The 27,902-nt window shown below is 36.3% G+C and overlaps 3 protein-coding genes across 8 annotated transcripts in view; 2 read left to right on the forward strand and 1 right to left on the reverse strand.

Moving 5' to 3' along the window:
* The first annotated feature begins 1,132 nt into the window (after positions 1-1,132).
* On the forward strand, positions 1,133-21,499 carry LOC117906348 (GATA transcription factor 24-like). 2 transcript variants are annotated; one of them, XM_034819343.1, is made up of 12 exons: positions 1,133-1,703; positions 6,336-6,422; positions 6,509-6,655; positions 13,150-13,247; positions 13,373-13,487; positions 14,898-14,957; positions 15,275-15,343; positions 15,464-15,535; positions 20,354-20,389; positions 20,560-20,640; positions 20,965-21,030; positions 21,127-21,499. In XM_034819343.1, exons 1-11 carry the CDS (start codon positions 1,428-1,430, stop codon positions 21,028-21,030), a joined length of 1,107 nt encoding a protein of 368 aa, XP_034675234.1. In that variant the 5' UTR covers positions 1,133-1,427; the 3' UTR covers positions 21,127-21,499. The 2 variants fall into 2 exon arrangements, with proteins under 2 accessions (XP_034675234.1, XP_034675235.1); XM_034819344.1 differs by lacking the exon at positions 20,354-20,389 and having other exon boundaries at positions 1,135-1,703.
* LOC117906349 lies at positions 15,542-17,499 on the forward strand. Its single transcript, XM_034819345.1, has 2 exons — positions 15,542-16,823; positions 16,946-17,499. Exons 1-2 carry the CDS (start codon positions 16,452-16,454, stop codon positions 17,222-17,224), a joined length of 651 nt encoding a protein of 216 aa, XP_034675236.1. The 5' UTR covers positions 15,542-16,451; the 3' UTR covers positions 17,225-17,499.
* Positions 21,500-22,091: 592 nt separating the features above from the next.
* The window catches only part of LOC117906346 (protein SABRE), a 90,658-nt gene continuing 84,847 nt past the window's right edge, over positions 22,092-27,902 (reverse strand). For 4 of the 5 annotated variants that reach the window (XM_034819341.1, XM_034819339.1, XM_034819338.1 and 1 more), the window contains exons 18-23: positions 24,918-25,019; positions 24,316-24,498; positions 23,723-24,064; positions 23,464-23,631; positions 22,899-23,277; positions 22,092-22,767 (exon numbers count right to left, since the gene is read on the reverse strand). In XM_034819341.1, the coding sequence (XP_034675232.1) occupies positions 22,655-22,767; positions 22,899-23,277; positions 23,464-23,631; positions 23,723-24,064; positions 24,316-24,498; positions 24,918-25,019 (1,287 nt within the window). In that variant the 3' untranslated portion in view covers positions 22,092-22,654. Of the gene's footprint in view, positions 22,768-22,898; positions 23,278-23,463; positions 23,632-23,722; positions 24,065-24,315; positions 24,499-24,917; positions 25,020-27,902 lie in introns of those variants that run through there. The other variant, XM_034819342.1, reaches the window with a different exon arrangement.

Raw genomic sequence — 27,902 nt, forward strand, 5'->3', positions numbered from 1 at the left:
CATTTAAGATTTTTGTAAACACTCCAATCTCTACAAAACACTCTCCAATCTCAAATTTTTCTAGGTTTACTTGGTTTGATGAGTAATTTTAAAAGTCGATGTAGTGTGTGTGTATGTGCATTTTTTTCAATTTAATAAAGCGTTGATGTAAAAATTATTTATATTTACAACATTAAATTAATTAAAAAAATTAAAAACATCTTTCAAATACATTTTTATCAATTCAACCAAATTTTATTTAAGAAAAAAAAATTGTTTTTCAAAATTCAGTTTTTAAAAACAATTTTATTTTTAAAAACATGAAAAACTAAAAATTGTTTTTTCTAACAAAATCTTATATTTCCAAAATACTTTTCATAAAAAAAAAAATTTATATGTTTTAATCATGTGATAGGCAATTGGACTTGGACTTGGTTGTTTTTGTAGGTGTAATTAATTTGGGTTTTGGGTCATAAATAATTTTTAAAATAATTATGAGAAAACATGTGAAAATAGTATTAAATGATTAAAATATGTTATCTAAAAATATTTTATTACCAATGAAAATATAGAAAATAAGTTTTGATTGTAAAATATATTTTCCATAATTCCTATGGAAAGAATACATGAGGCATCCTTTGCGTTTTAAATGAAACGGGTATAAAAACTTTGACTAACGGTTTCAGGGCCCGATGATAAAAATAAAATAAAATGAAAAATAAAAAAGGGTCTATCTGTTCAAGAAGCACACCATCCCATTATAGTAATTTACCATGAAATGTCCGATCACTTGAATACCAAACTTATCATAAAAAAAAGGAAAAATCTTGACGGCTGCCGTTGGATCGTCCACCCAAACCTGTGGGGGCCCACGTGGTTGTCCCATCACGGGGCCCCACCCTCTTCTCTACCACCCCCACACACACCACTCCTCACGTGAACCATCCACCCTCCGAACGGCCCCCAGTGCCCTCGCCACATCTTCCCCCCACTACTCTCTTCTTGGATCGCCTATCCCATCTCCATATATATATATATATATATATACCATCTTTCATTTTCTTTATTTATATTATTTATTTATTTATTATTCTTAATAAATCTCAAAATTATAAAGAAAAAGGAGAATGCCCTCTTGACATGTTGGTACATTTGCTCTGCTTCAAAAATAAAAAAGAATTACCCAATTGAGGCTCTCCAAGGAAACACAGGGGTAGAACCTGCAATTATTTCCCATTTTAGGGTTGTTTTCCCACCCCTTGTCTTCTTTCTCTCCCCACATTTTCATTTCCATTTCCACTCCCTCTCTGCAACTTCATCAATCCTCTACTTCAACTTAGGTTCGGGGTTAGGGTTTTGGCTTTTGTTTCTGATTGCATATGGCTCTTTAATGGAACAGCTCCCGTACCTAGGGTTTCATTTGTGCTGCTAGGGTTTCTTCCGATTTTATGGCGATGGCCAATCCTCAACCTTTGCAGGCTCGCCCCTTTGAAGATCACATGCAAATCCCTATTCAGATCCACGACGACGATGCGGACTTCGAAGTCGATGGTGGTGCCTCTGCTCCTGCTGATGATGCTATGGACGACGTTGATGATGACCCCCATATCAATTCCATCAACCCTATCGACCATGCTGGAGTCGTCGTCGCTTCTCGGACTAGCGAGCTCACTCTTGCTTTCGAAGGAGAGGTTTATGTCTTCCCTGCTGTTACCCCTGAAAAGGTGCCTGCCTCTCATCTCCAACTTTATTGTTTGTTTATTCTTCTTGTTCTTTTAATTATCGTTTCTTTTGTTTCCTGTTAATTTTATTCTTTTTTTTTTTTCTTGTTTTTTTGGGTTTGAATTGAGTTCACTCAAAGCAAATATCAGTTTGATTGAATTTTCGGTTTGTTTTAACCTTTGTCTGGAGCAAACGCTCTATTCGGTTTCTGAAGAATTGAGGAAATGAAAATTAATTTGAAGTCTTTCTGTTTTCTGTTGTTTGGTTCTTAAGAAACCAATGCCAAAAAGGAAAAACAAGTTATAGCTTGTATATGCAACCAAACAAGGCATAAATGGATTCTTTGACAACTCATTTCTTCTTGGTTATGGGTCAATATGCTTTGAGAACATCTCCATTACTTTTGATTTCCGTGCTTAGGTCCCAGGTTTATTCATGTAATTTGCAGTTTTAGAACCTCTTTTGGGTTGCGCTAGCTTGGTTTTTTGATAGGCAAATAAGAGTATGCATATACATACAAGTGAGACTTGTCATACATCTGTTTTTCACTGCACAAGTAATTTGATTGTAAATTCACATTTGTGGTTTGTCCGTTCATGGATTCTGCTATCAATTCAATGGTTGAAGGAAAAATATTCTGAAACTCCTATGTACAAAACAGTAGGTATCACTGTACAATCTTGGGGAGGTATCTTACAATTTTGGCATGATTGTGTGAACTTGGTTTGTGTTCTCTTGGGCATTTTTAATTGAATTATGTACTTATCAAAATAGAATAAAAATCTCAAGAGCTGGAATTAATGCAGTTCAAATATTGGTGGCACTAAAATTTCTACATTCTTAATAGTAATGGAAGACCAATCAATATAAATTTTAGAAATTTGGCACATTCATTTTTTAAGATACATGAAAGAAAAAACATTTAAAGTAAGCATGTAATATTTAAGGAATGTGTGTTGCCCTTTGGCATACGGTGATATTGACATCTAAGGACTCACTCTAATGGTTGGGATGCCAACATGTTAGTCAAGTGGTCACATCGGTGTCCTTGGAAGGCTATATTGGTTTTCCAAGATTTCTCCAGGCATTCTCGTTTTGTGATGGGTGATGGGTCAATGATTTGTTTTTAGGAAGACTTCTGGTGGGAGGATCAACCTCATGTTTTCAATTTCCAAGTCTTGTCAGAGTTGTGACAACTACAAATTCTTTTATTACAACCATCATTGGTATCTTGTTTCCTTTTTCTTAGAACCTTAACTTTAGTTGTAACTTCATTGATTTGGAAATAGAGGACCTTGAAGGTATCTCTCTTTCTTGCATGCACCTGTGACCTTTTGTCCTTGAGGTGAGAACTTGGTCATTATATTTTTCAAGCCTATTTATAGTAATCTTTGTTTTTAACCTTGTCCAACCTATGAGCTCCTATTCATTTTCCTCTAATCAAATTCATATGAAAATCTAAAGTCCAATCTAAGGTTAAGGTCTTTGTGTGGCTAGTGGCCATCAAGAAGGTCAATATCAATAACTTGCTATAGGTGATAAGATGGTACAAAGCCTAGAGTCTTAACAATTGCACTGTGAATTTTTTATTTTTTAGATTTTCCCCATATTTATTAGATGGTTCAGCGAGTTTTTCCCATTATGGAGATTGGAGTGTCCATAATGGAAGAATAGAGAGTGTTTGGTGTGTGGGGAAGTGAGAGAAAATGAAGATAGAAAGAGGGAAGAATCTGAAAGTGTGATGGTATTGGTGGAGAAAAAAAATGAGGAGAAAGCTAGCCCTAACCCTAGAAAAATCCTTTTTAGATAGGTCCTCTACAAGCCTTAGAAAATGAAATAGGTTGGGCCTAAAAAATGGGCTCAATCGAATGGGCCCAAGCACAAAATCAACATGGGCTTCTACAAAAATTAAAAGCAACGGGCCTAGGACAAATTAAATTTTGTGTAATTATTATATATAACTTATATCTATATAACTTTCAAATTTCCTTTAACTCGTTGTTAAAAATATAAAAATACAAAATATAAAAATTATCATGAGTAATTAAATATAAAATAAATATTAATTTGTAAATAAAACTACAAATTTTTTTAAAAAGAAAATAATTATACTTATACAATCAATTATTTATTTTATTTTATTTTCTTGAATATATTCAAACTAAACAGTTCATCGTTTTTGTATAAAATATATTTTCAAGTTTTATATTTGGTTAGTATGGAAGGAAAGAAATGTGTTGGCTTTTGGGAATGAGGTGCTTTCACTCCAAAGGCTGAAACATTCTTTTGTATGTAATATGTGGTCTTGGGTTAGGGTGTTTATAGTTTTGAGCCCTTGTTCTCTTGTTTGCTTTTTTGAGTGGCTAGGCTCTAAGTAAGGGTAGGGGTTGTTCTTTCCCCTTCCTTGGTTTAGAGTCTGTGGGCTGCTTTTGTATACTCCCTGTATACCTAGAGGGCACTAGTTTGGTGTCTCCTCGTTCTGTTTAATATATTTCTCTTTACCTACCAAAAAAAAAAAAAATTTCAAGTTTTATATGTTATTGCTAAACATAGATTTTATCATCCATATACAATTTTTTTTCAAAAAAATAACTTCAATATGTGTATTGTTACTTGTTTTATTATTTTTTTGGATTTTTTTTAAACATCTATGTGATTTTAATTACTTTTCATCTAATCAATATTTTTTGTCTGAATTTCCAGCCGATATTTCCACACAATCCGACCACCGATATTTTGTAATTTTCTATATTTTACCCATTGGGTACTATATTAAGGTATAGGGTCTCTTTTTTGTTTTGGAGAAAATTTATTCATTTGCTCCATTTGATCAAAACTTGTATATTTGGAAAGGATTTCTCATCCTTCACATGTACTTTTAAATCCTTATCAATTAATACTGTGCTTCTGATAAAAAAAATACAAAGCCTTGCTTTAATGGCAGAGAAGTAAACCTAGCCAAGTGACAAAATAAAGGGAATCGAGAAGGATCCGAGGGATCTCAATAAGCATGAGTTTTTTGAATCAATGCTCAAGTGATGGTTGGTTTTGTTTCTGCTATTCAGGTTAAACTAACACAATTGACTGAAATGTGTATGACTCAGAACAAGATAGATTCTGCACTCCTGGTCAGATGATGCCAATTTTGGTTTTCCTTGTTTGTTCTAGCCTGATTTGACCCAAGGTGATAATGCCTTTTGTAGTGGTGAATATATATATATATATAGTCCCTGTATACTTCGAGGGCACTGGTTTTTTGGTGTTTCCTCTTTTTGATTAATATACTTTCTTTTTACTTATCAAATATATATATATATATATATATATTTTAATTTATTTATTTATTTATTTATTTTCTTTTGATAAGAAACAATAATTTCGTCGCTTAGTGGTGAATAAGTTTAATTATAGGTAATTTAACAGGATCCAGAGTATACCTCTTAAAATGAGTGGAAGCTCTTAGATTGACTAAATAAATAACTTATTCATTGAAGGAACCAAATGGTATTTCCTAAATTAAAACTTAAAATGCCATAGAATAAAACCACTCTAAAGTTTTTTATAATAGGCAAAGAGATGAAATAAATAAAAAAGGACCTAACAAAAACCGTGCGACCCAAGTACACATTAATGTTATGTTTGGTTCTAGCCTTCTAGGAAAGTACTAAGAAAAGGAAAAAATTGTGAAGAAAAATGATTTTTTTTTATTTTTGGTTTGTCATGAAAAATACGAAAGAAAGTCAAATATAATTAAAATTAGGTAGAAACTTACTCATTTTCAAATTATTTAATCTTTATATAGAAGAGGAAAAATAAGTGAAATGAGTTTGAAAAAGCATGTAAAATCTTTTTTTTTTTTTCAAACTTTAAAGTTATTTTCTATTTTCCTTTACTTTTTCCGTTTTCATTTTTTTCCAACCAAGAACTGAACATAGGGTACCATATAGAAAACACAGCAAAAAATGCCAAACAAAAAGGGTGCAATCCCAGTACACATGAAGCGTACAGAAAGCACTACAAAAACATGAGTTGAAGGAGAAAAAACGTAGGGCTACGCATTTTGTATTGCTAGTCCCCTACAAAATGAAAACTGTGTTTGTGTGTGTATGGTGATCTTTGCACTATTTGGTGTGGTGTGGTGTGGATGTTGCTGGAAACAATTAGAGTGTCAAAGGATTGTAGCCTGGCATATTTGGTCATCGGAAAGGAGTTGTGAAAGTCCCACTATGTGTAGCTTGCTGCATCAGGAGAGAAGGAAATAAGAGAAATTTTTTAAAACATAGGGGGTTCCAAAGCTAAATCATATAGAGAACGTTTTCCATTCTTTGTTTGTGTCGACCATGGAGGCTGTAACAGGAAGGAATAGGATTCTCCTTTCTTCAATTTTAGACATTTTGGTCCATCCTGGTTAGGAGGGCTTTTTCTTTTTTGATGTAGCTCTTTCCCCCTTCCTTTTGTCCTCTTTATTTTTCTCAGATCTCACTAGTGCTTTGGTATCAAGCTAGTTGTGATATTGTAATCAGTTAGATATTTACAGTTAAAATCACCCTGTTTATTGCAGCTAACATCACCATGTCTATTTATTCTGTTTGCTATGTTCTTGTTCTTGTGTTTATGATGCTTGTACACAACAGGTGCAAGCGGTCCTCTTGCTTTTGGGAGGGCGTGATATACCTACTGGTGTGCCTACTATTGAAGTACCTTTTGATCAAAGTAACAGGGTAAAATCCAAATTTCAAACTGTTGTGTGCAGTAGTTTTACATTTATGTTTATGCAACTTTATATTTTTTATGAAATATTCCCTAGGGTGTGGGTGACCTCCCGAAGCGCTCGAATCTTTCAAGAAGAATAGCCTCCCTAGTTAGGTTTCGTGAAAAAAGGAAGGAGAGATGCTTTGACAAGAAAATCAGATACACTGTGCGAAAAGAGGTTGCTCAAAGGATGCATCGTAAGATGAATTCAAGTCCTCTGCTTTTATTTGTAATAGATGCTTTTCTTAGATGTGATCCCTTTGAATTTTTCTAGAACAACAAAATTGAATTGCTTGGATAAATAAGAGAACTGTTTTAAAAATATTTTTTGTTCTTAAAAAGAGAACTTTTTTTCCAGACTCAAAAACACGTTTGACATTTTTTGACAAAAAACAGTTTTTTGAGAACTTGTTCCGAAAACAGGGTGTTTATTGAGAACATATTTTAATTGTTTTCACTTATTTTCTAGGGGCTGTTTTAAAAAATAATTGTACAAACATGGGAAACGATTGAAAAGAAACCATTACAGATAAAAGTTATTTTTAAGAAACATTTACAAACACAAAAAATATGTCAAAAACATTCAAAATTCTGAAATAGACTTTTATTTTAGAAAACATCAAAGAACTGTTTTTGAAATATTTTTTTTCTCAAAAGCTGTTTTGAAAAACAGTCCCAAATAAGCTCTAACTAACTTTTTTCTCCTCTCTCTCCCTCTCACATCCATGTCTTACTTTTTAATTTTTTAATTTTTATTTTTTGCATGAGGATTGGGGGAGAGGGGGAAGAAATGATTTTTTTTGTTGTTTTCTTTTCTTTTTCTTTTATTTTTATTTTTATAAGCAAAAGAGCAATAGATTAAAGAGCTAAAAAAAAAAAGAAGCAACACAAAGTACACAAAAAGTATATAAGTGCTCTCTGAAGCAAAAACCAAGAAGACCCTCTCTTTATTGGCAACCTAACCAATTGATGAAATCAATCATAGACATGGATTCAACACCTAGATCCCTTTTGATCTATTCTAAAAAGTTACATAGAATAGAGAAATGTAGCTCTTGATCCGAAAGATCAACATTTTTAAAAGCTCTTCTATTTCTCCCTTTTCAAATATTCCAAAACAAACAAAAAGGAGCAATATTTCACACCTTTTACGTCTTTCCAACAAAACGATCGTGCCAACTTATAAGTGTTGCTTTGATTGAGGAATGCAATACTCAAACCATTGCAAACAAGGAGAATACCAACTGCCATAACAAACTTGCCTTAGAGCAATAAATAAGGATGTGATCACAAGATTTCTCCTTGCCTTTGCATAGAAAACATCCATTCACCAACATCCACCCTCTCCTTTTCATGTTGTCCATGGTTAGAATCTCTCTCCAAGTTGCTGCCTAAACAAAAAAAAACTCACTTTTGTTGGAGCCCAGGAATTCTAGATAAGCATTGTTGAGAAAGAATCTGAACCCCTTTGAACCATTCCATAATAAAAAGATTTAACTAAAACTTGCCTACCTTCGTGGCCATCCATACTGATTCGTCATCTACCTCCCTACTCATTGATTTACTTGCAAATACAAAAAGAGAGCTTCAATACAATCCAACTCCTAGTCTTGAAAATTCCTTGAGAAACAAGGGTTCCAAATCCTCCCATTATCAACTTGTTCCTAGGTGTCACAGACCTAAACATCCTTTGAGGTGGCTATTGGGAAAAAAAAAAGGGAAAGAGGCCCTTAAAGGGTTGTCCCTTTTTTCTTTGATAGGTAAAGAGAACGAATATTAATAAAAGAAACACTGAAAAAATACCCTAAAGTACACAGGGAGTATACAACGGGCACCTAAGATGCCACCAAAAAAAACAAAGGACTACAAAAAAATGGCTCCCTCAACAAGACCCTAACTAACCCACAAAATATACAATTGAAGAAGGGCGAAGAGCTATAAACAAATTGGACCATGCCCAAAGATAACATAGAAAATTAAGTTTAATCCTATGAACAAAATGCTTGTTGTTTTCGAATGCCCTACTATTCCTTTCCTTCTAAATTGTTCAAAAAAGGCACAAAGGAGTTGCCCACCACACCTTTTTCCTTTTCCTACCTATAAAAGACCTATGCCAATTTGTGAGTGTCTCTCTCACCGAAGATGGAAGGACCTAGGTCACACCAAAAAGAGTAAATAGGAGATGCCATATAGTCCTTGTCTTGTCACCATGGATGAGAATGTGATCAACCAATTCTTCCTTTTTGCAACGAAGGAAACATTCATTTGCCACAACCCATCCTCTCCTTTGAATGCGAGTCATAGTTAAAGACTTTATTCCACGTGGCTTCCCATGTGAAGATACCCACCTTGGGTGGAACCCAAGAGTTCCAAATAATGTTTGTTAAGAAATCCATTTGTTTTTCCGGCTGTAACTCCCTGTACAAGGCTTTAATAGAATATTTTATGTTCTTCGTCCCTATCCACATGAACTTATCCTCCTCATCCATGTACACTCTCAACCCTTGCAACCTCTAGACCATAATATTCGCCTCCTAATCATTGAGTTGCTTAGAGAAGTGGGGTGCCCAACGACCCCCATCTAAAGAAGAGAACCTAACCTCCTCCACCCAAGCCTTCTTGGGAGTAGCAAGTGGAAATGAAAAGGGAAAATATATCATTAGTGGTTCGTCTTTGCACCACTTGTCTATTCAAAATCTCACCCTCCTCCCATTACCTACTGAATAAGTAACTCCACCACCCAAAATGTCTTTGAATGGCTTTCCATAATTCTACCCCATATCCATCTCTTACTTCACAGGATCGCCACCTGCCATCTTCTTTCCCATATTTTCCACTTATTACTTTTTTCCAAAAGCCCCCATTTCCTCTGCATAATGCCAACTCCATTTGCAAAGCAAGACTCTATTGAGGGACGACAAGTTTCTCACCCCTAAACCTTCCTGAATTTTTTCTAAGCATATGATGACCTACTTTACCAAATGGTGTTTTTGCTCTAGGGCCCCTTTACCCTAAAGAAAATCCCTTTGAATTTACTCCATTCTCAACTTGATTGCCCTCAAAATACAAAAAAGGGACATAAAATAGATAGACATGCTAGAAAGGGTGCTACGGATTGAAGTAAGTCTCCCTCCTTTGGAAATGCATTGCCTTTTCCACAACGCTAGTCTTTTACGAAACCTTTCCTTTACACTGTTCCAAACCGAGACAGTCTTGAAATGAGCATCCAACGGAAGACCTAAGTATGAAGGGGGGAGGGCACCGACCTTGCACCCAAACTCTTGAGCCAACTCTTCAATATTCTCCACACTTCCCATAGGAATTAGCTTGCTCTTTTCCAAATTAACTTTCAACTTAGAAATGACCTCAAACCACATAAACAACCAACACAAGTAAGTTAATTGATCCTCAGACGGCTCACAGAAAGCTAAAGTGTCATCAACAAATAACATATGTGAAACTTCCACCTTCTCCCCTCATCTACCTCCCACCCACCATCCCAACAATAAACTACCAATCTTAGCCCTCTTTAGTAAGCAACTAAGGGCTTCCATGACAATCATAAATAAATAAGGAGAGAGGGTCGTTTTGCTTCAAGCTTCGAGAGCTTTGAAAGAATCCCGATGGAGAACCATTAACAAGGACTGAAAAGCTCATAGTAGAAATGCACCATTTGGTCCACTTGATCCACTTTTCTCCAAGACCCATCTTATTAAGAACCAACAACAAGAATCCCTACATCAATTGTCTTTCCAAAATCCAACCCTTCTTCCATTGCCCACAACATAAGAAACCCTGCTTTTGAAAGCATCCCACCCTCTCCTTATAGTCTTCTACAACCCTATGCCATAACCCTTCCTTGCTTCCAAAGAGCACCAACATTACTTCGTTATGCATTTTTTAGATGGTTTGTAAAGAGAGTAATCAAAGGTCATTTGAAAACGAGGAGTCGGTCTATGTTTTTAAGAGTCTTTCTCTTAATACAATTGTTTGGTGACTTAAGTTGTACATAGATGACGACTCAAAGTCTTTAATAGATTTTGTTGATTGATTGAGCTCTGTTAAGGGAGGGGTTTTCTTTTATCCTTTAGAGCTCTTTGTATACATTGTGTGTATCTTTGTTCGCTATTTTTAGTGCTTGTTAATATAATATATTCATCATATTGCTTGTTAAAAAAATGATCGCCTCTTACTTCCTTACATAGTAGCTTTGAGGCTTCAACATGTGCTATTCATACTTGTTGATAGATTGGATTTCCTTTAAAGTGTATAGATATGAGATTATCTCTCCCTAGAGGCAAGGTTATGTGGTCCGTGGCTACATCCATTGCGATGTTGATTATTTGGCAAGAGAAGATAAATGGATGTCTTTGGAAGCTGTATGCAACTTTGTGTGTGTGTTTTGATAGGCAAAAAGAGCACATGTACTAAAAGCACCTTAGAGGGGAAAACAAGTACACACAAAGTATACAGTCAAAGCCTAGTATAGGCGAAAAGCTAAGGAGCAAATAAAACCTTTTTCTTACTAGGAACTCAGTCAATCTACAAAATCTGACATAGATAGTGTGTGGTCCTCTATATACACCCTAGCCCAATTCACAAAAGTATACTTGAAAGCAGGGTTAATCACTTTGTTAGGTTGCTCAACATCATTAAAAGTCTTTCTGTTCCTTTCCTTCCAAATAGTCCACCACAAGTACAAGGAAGCAATCCTCCACGCTTTCTTTTGTTTTTTACCCATGAAAGAGTCATGTCAACCCAAGAGATTCCTTCTAATTGAGGAATGCAAAACCCACTCCACTTCAAAAAAGGAATAAATCAAATTCCACAACATTCTTACTTTGGAGCAAAAAAGAAGCAAATGATTTGTAGTTTCCTCTAATTTGCATAAATAACACCTATTTAGGAGATTCCAACCCTTTTTTTAAGCTGATCAAGAGTTAGATGAGAAGGATGAGGGATCATCCCTAGATTTATGGAAGTTGATAAAAAAAATGGAAGATTGAACCTTCTCCAGTATACTAATAGGACCTTAACATCTACTTTTTATTTTTATTTTTATTTTATTTTATTAGAAACAAAAGATGTATTTATTATGGTTAAAAAGAAACATAAGAAGGATGAGGAGTCCTTCCCACAATAGGACTTGAACATGTAAATGGAATCATATGAGAATATTCAATATAAAACCTCTCATTCTTCCACGAGGGTTAGTACATCTCCTTGTAATAGAAATCGAAACAAATCTCTTCTTCTCGCTATAATAATCCTTATGACTTGCACATTGAGTGTCAATAAAGGTGGACAACATTGAGAGGAATGCCATTAAACACCATGGTACGAGAGACGCAAAAAGATTAATAGAAATGAATTAGATCCCATATTGTTTCTGAAGTCCCCTATTTGTCCTAAAAAATCCTATTCCCTTCGCACAATCCATATAAGTGGGAGATAAGTGATTTACCATAGGACTTTGCTTTGAATGGAGCTAGCCCAACACCTATATGAGATGATCATCATGTCATACATGCTCTTAGGAGGGATCCAATCCAAACTTGCTAATTTGAATAGCTTGTGCCACAAGCCAACGAACAATTGGAAAAAAGATGGGCAACTATTTCTCCAATCATACACAAAATGCACAACTTAGGGCTAAAGGCTTTTTTTTTTTTTTTTAAAAAAAAAAAACTATAGCATGTCAATGGTGTTTACATTGTTGTGTGTCACTAGCCAAACAAAGGCATTGACCTTAGATTGTGATGACTGTAGAGAAAAAATTGTGTCTATAGGATTGGACAATGCTGAGAAGAAAGACTTTACTGAAAATAAGCCCTAAGGAAGATAATGACCAAGCTCTCATGTCTGGAACAAATGGTGACAAGTCTACACAGGTGAGAGAGGACTCGAGTCTTTAGAGGACAAATTATTTATTGGTGTTCTTTGGGTAATCTAGGACAATTACTTGCAAGTGTTTTTAGACATCACAATGATAGTGTTGAAAGCCTTTTTCAAACCTATGGGAGAAGGTTTGATCCTTATGGTAGAGATCTTAACATTGTTAAAGGTTTGAGACTAGGGCATTGAGTTTCTCCAATTTGTAGGTGGCAGGGGATTTTGCAATTGTTGTTTGTGGGTGTCTAAGAAAGAAAGAGGTTTGTGGAAGGTTGATGGTTGGATCCTCCAAATTTTAGATATTGCAAGCGACTTGATATTCTTTTTTCCTGAGCTTCATATTTAGCGAATTGGATTTTAGCCAAGTTAGAAGCAAAATAGTTTGTATTTCTTGTAGAAAAAAAATTCCTCTAATTGTGTAATGCTGTTATAGACTATTAGTTTCTTTACACCCTTCAGCTGTATAGTATATTTTGTTATTACATTGGATTTGTCTATGTTTTCTGATCAAATCTTGTACTTTTGGAAGGATTTCTTGTCTATCTTTGTACCTCAAATTTCAACAAATCTGTTGTTTTTTTATATATGTATTATATTCATTAGAGCATAGGATGACAATGTACAAGCCCTGAATTATTTTCTTATTTTTTATGGTCTTCTGAAACCCTTGATTTCTATCATTTTAAACTTGACTAGTTACTTGGTTTGAACTTCAACCTAAGATGGTTATTTCAGTACATGTAGTCTTGATGTTAAATGAGCTATTGTTTTTTCTTTGTGAATCCTGCTAGGATGCATCGTAAGAATGGTCAGTTCGCTTCTTTGAAAGAAAGCTCGGGTCCTTCAAATTGGGATTCTGCACAAAGCCTTCAAGGAGACACCACACCTCGTCCGGAAACTGTGTGAGTTCCAAACTAATACTCATTTTCAGCATTTATAGACATTCTTCATGATTGGTTTGATTGAAGTGTTTTTGTGACATTGTACTTCTTTTTATGTCTTCTGTTTGTACGTGCAATGTTTCTAGTCTTCGAAGATGTCAACATTGTGGTGTTAGTGAAAATTCTACTCCTGCAATGCGTCGTGGGCCAGCTGGGCCAAGGACTCTATGTAATGCTTGTGGGCTTATGTGGGCAAACAAGGTTTGTGTGAATTTTATAAACAAATATTATTCTGCTGTGTTTTAAATGTCATGCATTCTGTGATTAAAAATTGATGGTGTGTCAGTGTTTCATTATTGGGATAGTGAATCAATCGGCTACAGATTGGGATTCTTTATGGAGGCTACATCAATTTACTATTGTCCACTCTCCTCATGCAAAAAGAAAAAAAAAGGGGTTCTTAGAGGAGCGTGGGGCCTCCAAATTTCTTTAGCTGGGAACAACTCTCTACTCCCACCAGGCTTTGTGCTTTGATCTGTATTTGTATGGCTTTCTTGTTGTAGTTTTAAGCAGAATGTTTGACAAGATTCTTGTTGGTTGCTGTTCAATGACGTATTGACCGTCTTGGTTGGGTTTTATGGATTAGGAATTAGGCCAGCTTGATTTTCTGAGGATAGTTCTTCTGGAAAATGCTCTGTTTTTGGAGGCCCTTGGTGATATTTTTGCACTTTCCAACTTCTAATCTTACCTAGGAGTATCATGGGTCCAACTCAGAAATTAGATGTTCCAGCTGGAGGAGTGAATTCCTAAGTAAATGTGAGGACGTTTCTACATGATTTGATATGTTCAGTTTTCTCCTTTTAGCATATTTTGTTTTGCCTTGATCTCCTCTAGAGGGTTCTTTCCTGGTCTGGTGAAATCTTTCCCTTGGGGGATGTTTGGTTCCTCCTTATGTTTCTCCATCGTGCTTCATAAAGATACATATATGTGCATATTGTATATACACACATATGCCATATTACATATATCAATATATATGTGCTGCATATTTATATATAAACATATATTACACAATATATTTCTTTTTTTTTAATCAGAAACAGACATATGTATTAAATAAGAATAAAAAAAACATGAAAAGGATGAGAAATCCTCCTCATGAAATACAGACTTGATAAAAAAGAGCTAAGTAAACCTCCTCTATACAAGGGGATATACAAAACGTACACAAGCCTATATAGGTGCGACAACTCCTGGTCCTGTAGACCCTACCCTAAAGATCACTATGTAGCCCTAACAGGGACATTTTTGTCAAGTCTTTGCATTTGAAAAAAAAAAAAAGGTGAGTTGTGACATTTAATTAGTCATTTAATATGCAAATTTTTATAGTACTGCTACTCTTATATTTTCTATATTTGACTTATTTGCTATTAAATCTTTCTGTAGTTTTTTCTTTTTATTGCTTATGCAGAAGATACAGTATTTGTTTGTGGTAGTCAGGAAATTTCTTTGCTCTTTTAGGTGTTCATGAATTCCAGATTGAGCTTTGTTTGGATCTGAGGATGGCTTCAGATTGAGCTTCATTGTTGTTGCTATTGTTAGAAATCCATTCCTTCTTTTTCTGCAGGGTTGATTCATGTTTTTTCATTCACTGGTTTATTGAATGTGCAGGGAACATTGAGAGATCTGAGTAAGGGAGGAAGAAATCTTTCTTTGGACCAGATTGAACTGGTATGTACCACGAGTAAGACCTGCAACACTGTGTTCTCAATAGGTTTATTTTGTTTGATCTTAGAGTACAAGCAAGATTCGTATGGTGGATCTATATTTTACAGTACTTTATATTTCTACATCTAGATTAGATGTGGCAAGGCCTATGCTTTGGAGATCACTCTTAGGGAGGGAGTTCCTTTTGTGGGAATATGGCCAACATTTTTTGCTGTTGTGGCCAAATATTAGTTAATCCTTCTCAAATAGAGACTTGTTAATTTTTTGTTATGATTATTGTTGGATGATTGATTTACTTATAATTTGCATTTGATCTGTAGGGAACCCCAATTGATGTCAAACCTTCAATCATGGAAGGAGAAAATTTTTCTGGCAGCCAAGATGAGCATGTATAAGTAACTTCGTTTGTATTTTTTTATTATTAATATTTTAACTCCCTTTACAAAGAAATTGGTAGCAAATTGTACAAGCTTGGTTTAACTATCTAACTTGTTTTTGTGTGCATTCAGATAACTCCTGAAGATCCTTCTAAGGCTGTTGCTGAAAGGACTGATAATCCTTCTGTGAATGCAGATGAGGAAGTATGTTTTCAGCCCCTGCTTTATTATTAAGATGAGTCACTCACCTGTTGCTGATTATTTTTCTAAAATTTGATTATGCCTTATAACCTTGAAAAATTTTCTGTTGTTCCAAGCAAAAAAGAATTCACCAGTGGTCTTTGAAAAAGGAATTTTCTACCTGTGTTTGGATCTTTTTTTTTTTTTTTTTTTGATAGGTCTACCTGTGTTTGGATCTAAGTGACCACTTTATCTTAACTGGATGAAGGAATGGTTGAGATAATTTCCTTATGTTATTGAGAGAATCAAGGAGTAAATATACAAGAATAAGATCCTTTCACGTTACAGAGAAATATGATAAAGAAAAACATATAGCATTAACCTTAAAACTATCAATTCAACTTGCAGTGAGTGCTGCCCAACCTCTGTCAATAGCAGAAATGTTATTTACTGTGATTGGTGAGATGATATATTGGTTCTTTTTGTGGCTGATAACCAGAACTTAAGAGCAAGAAAGAGGGTGGGGGTAAGAGTGACAATTGAAATAGTAACTTAGATCTCAGTGTTTGTATATAACTGCATATTTTATACGTATATAACTCATAATTCTTTAAAATGTAGAATGGAGTCAATGACTAAAAGTGAACTGTGTTTTTCCAACTTTTTTGCCTATCCCCAAGTCCATGAAACCTTGAAGAACATTTTGAAGGGACCAACTTTCCTGGACTGAGCAGCCATGTAGTGTTTTCATGGCTGTGAAAGGAGGAACGTGCTGGTTTGCAGTGGACTCCAAGTCTTTTGGACCTTTCTGTAGAGGTGGTGATAGGGGAAAAGCTGAGAGGTGTTATTGAGGAAAGAGGCATAGGTTTCTCTGCCTGGATTAGGTTTGAAGATCTGATCTTATGTTGCTTGTTGGAAGGGGTGGAAACTTGCTACAGAGATGAAGATTTGGTTAGGTGGAAGGAAGTTTAAGTTAGAACGACGTTTGAATAAGTCGGGGAGGTTTTTGTTTTGCCCTATTGTGGCTGAAGGGGCGAAGAGATCTTCATTGATCTTCCTTGAAGGGAGGGATCTACACAGGGGATGGTTTGTATTGGCGGAGAAGCTTTGTCATCTAGGAGTTGTCCCCTCAACAGAAGTTAGGAAAGTGGTCTCCCTTGCAAAGGTAAGGAGTACGCCAAGGGAGTTGACAGAAGATGGGACATTTGCAGATGCGGTTAGGAAGGATTTGGGTGTGGTCAGAGAATCAGTTTGGCTTCAGCTTGGGGAGAGTGAGGTGCAATTTAGGGAGGAGCAATTAAGTCAGTACTTGGTCTGGTGGTTTGGTAAGGTCTCAGTCCCGTTACCAAAGTTAACTTCGGTGGAAAAACTTGTGACTAATCTGTGGTCTTTGCAAGGGGGGGATTTAGGGAGGAGCAATTGAGTCGGTGCTTGGTCTGGTGGTTTGGTAAGGTCTCAGTCCCGTTACCAAAGTTAACTTCGGTGGAAAAACTTGTGACGAATCTGTGGTCTTTTGCAAAGGGGGAAGGGGTGAAGATTTCAGGTTTTAGGGTAGCCTTGCTTCTTTTTTATTTTGAAGTTAGTTTTGAGGCGGAGTTGGTGCTTGCAAGAGGTTCAAGAAGGCTTAGGGAGAGAGTTTTGCATCTGATGAGATGGACGCCCGAGGTTGGTTGCTTGCGACAAGGCGGGGGTTTGCTATGTAAGTGTGGGTAAGGGTTTTGGGTCTCCCTTTGCATCTGTGGAGTGAGGGGGTGTTTAAAAAATTAGGTGATTGTTGCGATGGTTTTGCTGTTGTGGACGAAAATACATCTCTTCTGTATAATTTGTAGTGGGCTAGAATCTTGTTAAAATCTAATAGGAGCGTCTTACCCAGTTGGTTGCAAGTGGTTGTGGGTCTCTCCAGTTTTTCTATTTAGTCATGGTGGGAAGCTCCACCCAGGTTTTCGTTTGCAATCCCGCAAAGAAGCGGTGAGCCTTGCATGTTGAAGGAAAGAGAAGTGGAGGGTTCTACATGCACTGGTGTAGGGGTAGGAATCGCTGTGCAGTCCTTGCAGTTTGCAAGCGTTGAGGTGTCATATTCTAACGGGAGAAATGCGGTAGGTGAGGTTGCAGACTGCCATGGTACAAAAGCTAAAAAGGGGGAGGGGGGGTTGGTGGGGTGGGGGGTGTGGGTTCCCAAGGCGAAGGTGTGCTGGTCTTCAAGTTGAGGATGTCAGGTGCTAGGTGAGGCCCATGTCATTGGAGGGTCGCTTCCTTCTGAAGCCCAAGAGTCTAGTAGTTTTGAGGCTCTTATGGTCAATGTGGGGGGTTTGGGCCAGGCCTAGGCTTTTTGTGTTGTTGATGAGGCCCCCTCAACTACAACTCTCAAAGTGGGGGGTGTGTTAAGTTTGGGCCAAGCCCAGGGCCAGTTTTTAAGGGTTAATTTTGAGAAAGCAGAGGAATCGTTAGGGCTTTGCAAAGGAAGTGTGGTTCTTGCTGGGTCTCAAGAGTATGATCAGGGGAGTTGTAGAGGATTTGGGGCTGTCAGGCCAGAGTACTTTCCAGAGTCGGTGACAGTGAGCTCATGCGTTGCGATCACTGACGAAGCAGTTGTGGAGGAGGTGAACATGCATCTCGGTTCTTCTCGCCCCTATGCCATGAGGCCTCTGAGCCAAAGTTGTCAGCCTCTTAGGCTGATGCTTCATGGCGGCAGCTAGCTGGAGCTTTCAGAAAGCAATATGGAGCCCTTGGGGAAGGAGTTGGTGGTCAAGGATGAGGAAACGGTTTCCCTTTTGGACATGGATTCTAGTTGCATTTAAGATTAGAAATTAAATAGGATTTGTTTGATGTTTATTAGGATTTAATTGTAGGTGAAATTAATTTTGGACTCAAGGTACTTAAATGATTTTCGATAAAATTTTTGGCCTATACAAATGGTTGACATCAGTATATTAATAGCACACTAATAACAACATTATGTTGTGTTGTTTGATCAAAATCTGAAGGGAGGTTTGTATGCTTTGGGTAATTTACACTATGCCATTGGGCTAGCTGAATGGAGAACTGCTAGAGAGAGAAGCACTTTAATTGACCAAGGCTTTAGAAAGATTGCAGGGGCATTAACGCGACCTTCCTTCACCTGGCTCCACCCTATCCATTCATCTCTTTTTTCAAATGGATATTTAGGGATATCTCTTGTTCATAAATCTTGAAACTCATATATGTCTTCTTTTTTTACTAAGAAAACAAAGGTTGTATTAATTATAGATAAAAAGTACATGAGAAGGATTTTTTTTTTTGGGGGGGGGGGGTCCTCCCCACAATTACAAAAACCTGATGAGAAAATGATCGAGCACATTCACTATACAAGGAGGCCTATACAAAAATGTTAAATCCACATAAGAATATGCATGAATGTCATCACCTTAAACCTTGACTAAGCTCCTCTCATTGTTGCCTAGTTCCTTTTGATCTACACCTTGAATGCCTTTAAAAGTGTCGGTACAATAGGCCCAAAAACAGGAATAAAAGTGAAGTAGATCCCATGTCTCTAATTAACTTATCCTCAAAAAGATTCTAACATTTCTTTCTCGTCACATAATTCAAAGCAAAGTGAAATAAGCGATTTGTCGAAGGGTTTCATCTCTATTGGATTTCCCCAAACCTCTATATAAAATGATCATCATGTAGCATATGCTCTTTGGTGGAACCCAATCCATCCCGGTTCATTTGAATAGATTGTGCTAAAGATCCAAAGTTATTAGACAATGAAGAAAGAGAAGGTCGATTGTCACACATTCCAAAACTCCAAATTCATCCTAACCTTTTGTGTGGACCTTATTACATAAACCTCCTTTTGTTTTAAAAATTTTCATGAACATTCCTTGAGTTTTGGTCAAATAACCTAACCCTTTTTCACCATCGGGGAGCCATTAGTTTGCTAATGTAGTCAACTGATGTAATCATTTTTTTTTAAATATCTAAAGAGCAGAATGGTCGGGTAGTAGAGTTATAGATTATAAATGGAAGATGGCTTTCACCTAACCTCCATGCAAATGGTCTAAAATCTTTATGGGTTTGTTAATGGTTCATTGTTGGATTTCATTGATGGTTAAGTAGGTCAGTAGCATTTTTTTTAATGGCTAGCCTTTTCCTTTCTCCTTTTGCTATCCTTTGTATACATGGGGAAGAGGGAATCTATCCTAAACTTTGGGGGAGAATAGGGAGTTTTTACGTGGATAACTTTGGCTTTCATTGATTCTTTAATTGTTATTTTTTCCATTATTAATGTCATATCCAAGTATTCATATCTGTTAAAATCTGGGGGCGTGAAGGATCCCATTTGGACACATATCCACACCTGACACATCTGAAACCACTAAGTATCCTATAGCCTTAAAGCCAGAGATGATAGCTTTAAGCTTTTTTCTGGTTTGGCTTGTTGCCCACGAGATGAAGCTGCCTATACTTGTGAATTATAGAACATAAATTTCCTTTGGTTGGTTGTCCCAAGCTGGTGCTTGTTTCTCACATATGTCCATGCAAACTGATATGCTATAAAATCTTCTAGAGGAGGTTTTATCTTAATTTTCCATCTGAGTTAATAAATATTTTCTAGTAATCAGTTTACCTTATAAAAAGCATCCTATAAAGTATCATGTCACTTTTTTTTTCTTTCCCGGTGAATGTCATCAGCTTTTCCATTGTGATAATATGTCAGTGTTGTAGATTGGGAGGGATTTCCATCCCTTAGCCCAAAGATGAAATTATCCTAAACAATTGACCTTCCATCCAGGCATTCAATAATTGAACCTCATTATTGAGTTGTTGTCTTCACCTTATTAGAGTTCTTCTTGGTGTTAGGTAATGAGCAGTGGTGTTTATCCTTCTAGTTTCACTGTAAGTGTTAATGTTTTCCTTTTATCTTTATGCGATTTGTTTCTCATGTTGAGACTATATGATCGTAAAATTGGCATTACCTCCTAAATCTCTTAGGTCATGTGGGGAACCAGAACATCAAAATGTGGACTTTTTGTTTGTGTTGTAACTGCCATTATTTTACTGTGCAGGATCTACATGAAACTGCTGATGATCTTTCACACACACTGCCTATGGGTATTGTCCATCCCTCGGGCAACCTTGATGACCAGGTTTGTTATTCCTGAACAACAAATTAAAGGTGGCATGATTCTTTTGCAGTTTGTATTTGTTTCTGGAGTCCTCGATATTTAGTTTCCAACTTCTTCTGTTTCAATGCCTTAAGTCAAGAATAGTATTTCACTGATGGGGTGGTGTCTTTTCTGAACATATATTTTGCCATCTCTGGTGTGCACAAATATATGAAGTTACAGTGCATGCGGCATTTATTGGTTGGGCAAGGCTATATAACTTATGTCTTCGAAATCCCAAACTATTCATTATTTTCTATTTGCATGCAATTCTATGGCACTGAATTTTCAGTTGTCAACCTGCAGGAAACTCTGGTTGAGCTTGCTAATGCTTCAGAGACAGAAATGGACATTCCTGGTAACTTCGATTAGGTAACATTTTACTTAGCTTTACAGTGTGCTATGTGAATGCCAGTTGGGGTATGCCATAGTAGCCTCTCTAATGTTTTCTCACACTTCTATGTATAGGTCAAACTTGCTGATTCCCATGTAAGTAGAGACAAGGCAACCTGAAAATTGTGAGTTGATGGCCACAGCAATTGTGCACCAACCGAATGATCATCTGTTGACCTAAGGGGGCTCACTGCTGGTTTAACGTACAGTAGATATATCTGAGAAGATGATTATTGTTGATATGAATGTTGGGATCCTGTTTGTGGAGTTAGGAGACATGCTTTGAGTGCTTTTTAGCAGTCTATAATGTATGATCAATTTGCTAGGGTTTATTCTAGTTGGATATTATTACACTTTCAATTTTTAACATGGTTAAAATGTTTGAGGATAATTTATATTAAAAAAGCGAAAATTCTGCAAGGATGAATATAATTTGGCATTATTCTGATATGGAATGCAAGTTTTGCAATAAACAAATCAGGTTGCCCCTTAATGCACATGCTGGGAATATGCATGCTCTTGTTACTTGTGTTTGATTCACTAAGCAACGAATTCTGAAGTACTTGGATTGGGATTGCCTAGGAACCAAGACAGGTCATTTCTGTTAAGAATAGATGCAATTCCTAAATCCTGAAAGTTAAAAGACCATGTAATTTACATTTTAATGCCACTGATCTTTTGGTAGCTGCTTCCATGCAGATGGTAGGAATCACACGCCACAAATGCCTCAATTGTATGAAAGGATGGAAGTAGGCAGCGCATGCTATTAAAAAATAAGAGTGGATAGGAAAAGTGTGAATTATCGAATGGCACCAAAGCAATTGCTAATAGGTAGGTCATGGTATCATTTTGGGTTCGGAGTTCTTCAAAACAACCTAAAAATCCTCTTTATCTACTCTAAACGCTCTGCCAACTGTCACTTTCCTAAGTGATACTGTAGAGCTTAATCAGATCAGACAGACGAGCTTTGGGAAGTAAAATAATACATATGCATGCATATGTATCTGTATCCGTGTGTGCGTGTATTATTGAAACTTTCATTTCATTTCTTCAAGGCATAAACATTTCGCATTTATTCTATTTCTTAATAGGTATGTACAAAATTATGGAATCCTCAATATTGCTATGATGTTTCTATATCCTCAGAAGAGAAAAACATGGACTTCTAGAATCCATGCGATTCTTCTACTCAGATGCAACAGGGTACACCAATTTGAAAATTTCAAAAGAAAAATGAAAAAAAAAAAAAACAGAAAGAGAAAAAACATTTTAGGCAGAAGGGCTTAGCTCAAAATTGCAAGGGTCATGGAGGGGAACAGGAAGAGCTCAAACCAGATGCTCAGTCAAACACCATTATCGGGTATCTTCACATACTCCTCCATGCAAAGAGTTCCTCTGCCTGCTCTTATTCCAAGACAACTCAGAAACATCTTGAATCATCCGAATCTTCATCTAAGGGAGTCACCGAGTCAAATAAAATTAGAATCGCCCCATCTCTGTACCACTCAGTCAACTGGGACTATGGTATGGACAAACCAAAACACCCTATTATGGTGAGTGCCGCCCAAGAGCTAAAAGAATCCCCTTTAATAACGAGAGCTTCCTACTCATGGAAATCCTCGTAAGGTGAAGTTCCACTTGAAGAGTCACTTTCAAATGCTGTTGTGGTCTCCCTTGGAGATGAGGGAAGCGACTCTCTCTGCTGAGAGGATGAACCTGATACAGAGGATTTGAATTAGTTTTGAGTAGTAATAAAATAGTGGTCGTGAAAACCCCATGGATATTTTGTACACATCCACAAAGAATCAAGTGGAGATCATTACAATCAAAAGAAATATCACACAAACCTTTTTGCCCCCTTGAGCGGAACTTCTTTGTGTGCCGCCTAAGAAGCCTCTTGGCTTTTGTTATAGTCAGCTGCCGAGCAAAGGGAGAAAACTCTACATCACTTTCACTCCACTCACCCTGGAACTCATTATCTGCTTCACCCCTCATAGTCCGAAGCACAAATGCCTTGGCTTTGCGACGCTGAGTATTGAAAAGGCCCCTTATGGAGGTGACAAATCCATCACCTGCTCCATCAGTGGGACGCTTAGGCCAGGATATTGGTAAATCAGATTTTCCAGCCTGATTTGTATCGTTGTCGCTGAAATTAAGATCACTGTCAGGAACACCAGTTACACTGGGTTCCTTCTGACTATGTGCCTTATCTTTAAACTTCTTACCCTACACAGACCGAATATCAGAGGTTCAACATGCAAAGAGGTCAGACTTGCAGCAGAAAGAAGAATTTGATTCAAACTGTGCTCTTAAATGGAAACAGATTCCAGGTTGTTGAAATTTGCACTTGTGGTGGGCAGGGGTATATAATGCTTCAGTTCAATATATCAAGGCATGGATGCAGAATAGTACCTGCATTCCTGTCACAGACTTGAGAACACCCCATATAATATGCTTCTTTACTCGTGAGAACAGCCTCCTCCAAGTTCCAGTGAACTCAACACGGTGAAATGTATCCATCAGCAACTTTAAATCACTCACAGCAAATCTTGATCCTTCATAAGTAACCAGTAGCTCAACCTACAGTATTATGATATGAAACATTTTACTTCAGACCAGTATCAAAGGGACAGGAATCTCTGGATTATGATTTTGCAAAAACTGAACCAACCTGGCTAATCTTGATATTATGAAACTCCATCATTTTTCGAGGCCTAGATCGTTTATCATCACTTGACTTCCCTACTTTTTTTTCTTCATGAGATGAACGTCCAGATTTGATAGGTTTGGAGTCTTTGAGTTTATTTCTAGAGGGATCATCTTGTTGCTCAATGAAACCAAGAGGCCCACTTTTTGATGAAGGAAAGTTTGAAGAATGAGCCTGTAAGACAAGTTCATTAGCCACAGATTCTGCCACATTCTCTTCCCATGTTCGGTCAAAAGAAGATGATCGTCTTAGCTCTGGAGTTGAACCACAAACAATATTTGCTTTCAGGTTTTGCAACTTTGACACCTGCAAATGGGTTCAAGAAAATTTTGTTGAAAAATGATGTGTTGATTTAACGTTACGAAAGAATGCTATGAAGTTAGAGCTGGCTCCGGCCTGAATGAGATCATTAAAGAATCTAACAATCATTAAAGAGATCTATTATGTTTAAGTCAAAACATTGGCTCAAGCAATTGCATTTTTTGTTACATGTCCCTATGACTAACAAAACAATTTAAGTAGAAATGAAATAACATAAAGAGTCATGTGAAACTCACTTGAGCAGAATCAGGAGGAACAGAAGATTGACTAGCAGCAAAAGTAAAGGGTAATATGGAGGAACTTGATTTGGTGGGCATCTCTGATTCTTTGGTTGAATGACTGCTTGATGAAGCTTCATGTATTGATGCACCCTTTTTAACTCGTTTTGAACCAGCAGTGGTTGAAACCTTCCAAACTTCCTGCATATCATAAAGTTAATCACCATCATCACCTAGTTTCTGCAATAGGCCACTTCTTTTAAAGCACCAGTGTCTTCAACTAATCTATCACTGTTAGATGAGGGTCTTCTCAACTATGAAAGATCTCCCATATTCTCTACATTTCTCTTCTTAAGAATAAAACTAACCTGTACTTTTGTATTTGATTCCTTGTACTTTTGTTTGAGGGTCTTCTCAACTATGAAAGATCTCCCATATTCTCTACATTTCTCTTCTTAAGAATAAAACTAACCTGTACAGTATTTTCTTGTATTTGATTCCTTGTACTTTTGTTTTTCTTTGGTGGAAGGATTCCTCATCCTTCTCTTGTACTTCCTTTTTATTATCAATATATCTCGTTGTCGTTTCCTATCTAAAAAAAAAAACAGAATAAAACTAACCTGCCGCCGTTGGGAGTCTTGCTCTTCTTCTGGGAATAAATACTCCCACATCATTCTATACATCGTCTCTGTCAAATGTATCTTTAGGGGGTAGATCTCGACCTGGAGGTGGAAGCATAGCAAGTGTTACACAAAGAACTAACAGGTAATAAATTCCCAAAACTTAAAACTATCCAGTAAGTGAGACTGACTAATTTTTTTTTTTTTTTTTTATTTATTTATTTATTTGATGAGATGTGAGCCTGATTAATATAACTAGTGAAGAACACATGTGGATCATTTTACCTAGTGGTGCAACTTAGGCTGATTGAGTTGGGATGATAGCCAACCAAGTTCAACTCATATATTAAGTTCAACTGCCAAAGCCCAATCCAACCCAAGATTCATCCTAAGCCTATGTATCTAAACTTGGTCAAAATCAAGTTAGAAAATATATGTTTAGGTTGGTCGGGTTAGTATGTAGTATATAAACTTTACATCCATTCCACTAAATATTTTACTAATAAACCATATTTAATGAATAAAAACCTGACCAGAAGTTTTGAACCTTTGCAAACCAATATGCCAACATGTAAATTTTACAACATCCATTTGCTCAACCAACCCCATAACTACAACCCTATGCAATGGCCAATCAAATGAATCAAAAGCTCTAAAATAAAAACAAAAGCAAAATAAAATAACTATCATTCTACCAGTTTATATGACATTTTGAAACAATTTCCGAGTCAACCATCACAATTATAAGAGTTACACTACATGTTTCAAGAAGAAATTTCAATTCATAATCCATTCATAATTATGAGAAAAATTAATTTCTCTAACTCATTCTTAGAAAGAAAAAAAAACATACAAATTCATTATCAATCTTTTACATAATAACAAATGTACATCCCAAAAGTAAATTTAGAGAGTCAAACTAATGGTTCATTGACATTAAAGCAACCAAATCTTCAAAGGTGCAAAAATCCTCGACTCACTATCATATTCTATGTAACATTTAAAATAATAAATATATCTCAGTACAAAGTAAATGGATATTAATACATTATTATTATTATTATTATTATTATTATTATTATTTGGACAGAGATAACCATTTTCATTTATCTTAAAAAAATAAATACAAAAAGGACAAGCAATCCAATAACGATGTACAAAAAAGTGATCAAGTAACCAACTGTCAAGCCACATAGCAAAAAATATAAAGATGAGAAATATAGCACACTTAAGAGGGAAGAAAGTCTCCAACAAAGGAGGGAGTAACCTAGATCATTGACAACATCTATGATTTTGCGTATCTAATCGTCAAACGTCCATGAACCTCTTTCCTTATTAATGATCCAAGATATAATAGGCAAAAGCTCCCTCTGTGGTTAGTGTAGAAAGGCCTAAAGCTTTTGCCTATAGCAATCCTTCCAACAATACCAAAATCTTTGCCTTAATAGCCAACCCCACACCCACCTACTTAAAGAAAGCTCTCAATACTATATTAGAGTAAGCTCTAATCATGCCTCCAATACCTATCTGACCAAAGTTACCTAAGGAACATTCATCAAAATTTAACTTTACTAAACCCACTACAAGGGTGGACCAACCAATTACAACTATCTTCCTCGACTTGTTTGAGAAGCAAACACTTTTCCAATCCAACATTAAAAGAAACAAAAGAATATTTGTAAAAGGCTTGGTAACCGAGGCCCAAAGAAAAGAAAAAAAGTAAGTCAAGTCCTAATCAACATCTATAAATCTTCATCTGTCCTCTTGGAATTTTAATTTTTGTAGTAATCTCGCTGATACATAAATTGAACTCCTTCAAAGACTCATGTCCTCCCTTAGTTTAGTGCATTTTTCTCTTTCTGTGGCAAATTCAAGAAATTGGTCTTTGTTCTCATTAGGCTTGTTTACTATTAATTTTTTTTTCTTAGCCTTATCAAATTTCTCAAATCCTGTCTTGCTCCTTCCAGCCAAGTTTTTGTGGAGATCAAAAGCCCCTTCAAAGGTTAAAACTCTTGCTTGGTTGGTAGTATATGGGAAAGTAAACACCAATGACAAGCCGCAATTGAGAAGACCCTACAAATCCCTTTGTTCTCAGTGGTGCATTCTATGCAAAGGAAATGGAGAATTGATTGACCACCTTTTTCTACATTGCCTTTTAACTATTAAGCTTTGGCACAAACTCTTCAATCTAGCAAGGTTGGATTGGGTTCCACCAAGGAGTATTGAAGACATGATAATTATTGCATTTAGAGGTTTGGGGAATTCAATTAGAGGCATGACACTTTGGCAAATTGCTTGCCTCACTTTGTTGCGGATTGTGTGTCAAGAGAGAAACACCAGAATATTTTAGGATAAGGGGAGAACGGAAGGAATGTTATGGGATTTACTTCATTTCTATTCCTCCCTATGGGCCTCTTGTAATGTTGCTTTTAAAGGAATTCCTCTTAGTGTTTTACAACTCAACTGGACTGCAGTTTGTGATTCAAAAGTTTGAGATAATTAGAGATTATCTTTGTATATAGTTTTCTTTAGAGGGGTGTATTCCTACTGTGATCAAATTCTGTATTTTGAGCGAAGGATCTCTCATCCTTCTCTTGTATCTTTACTACTATTGATACAATATTCTTTGTTTCTAATAAATAAATTAAAAAAAATCTCCATCTGTCCTTGAAAATCCTTGCATTTCTCTCCAATCATATAAACCATATCAAGGATAATATGGCCATCCACCAAAAAATTTTCCCTTTCTGAAGGTTTCCAAAGAGATACCCATCATTTCCATCATGCCTTCTAGGAGGAATGCAATCAAGATTGGCTAAGCAAAACAATCTTTGCCAAAGTGCTAGCGTGGTGGTATAATGAAGAAAGATATGATCAATTGACTCACTACTTTTCAGACACAACACAAAGATCTAGCATAAGAGATTTGTAAGGCTTCCTCAATTAAAGCATGTCATTGGAACTAACCTATTTATTAGCAATAAG

Source organism: Vitis riparia, chromosome 18 (genome assembly GCF_004353265.1).
Source record: "Vitis riparia cultivar Riparia Gloire de Montpellier isolate 1030 chromosome 18, EGFV_Vit.rip_1.0, whole genome shotgun sequence".
Lineage (NCBI taxonomy): Eukaryota > Viridiplantae > Streptophyta > Magnoliopsida > Vitales > Vitaceae > Vitis > Vitis riparia.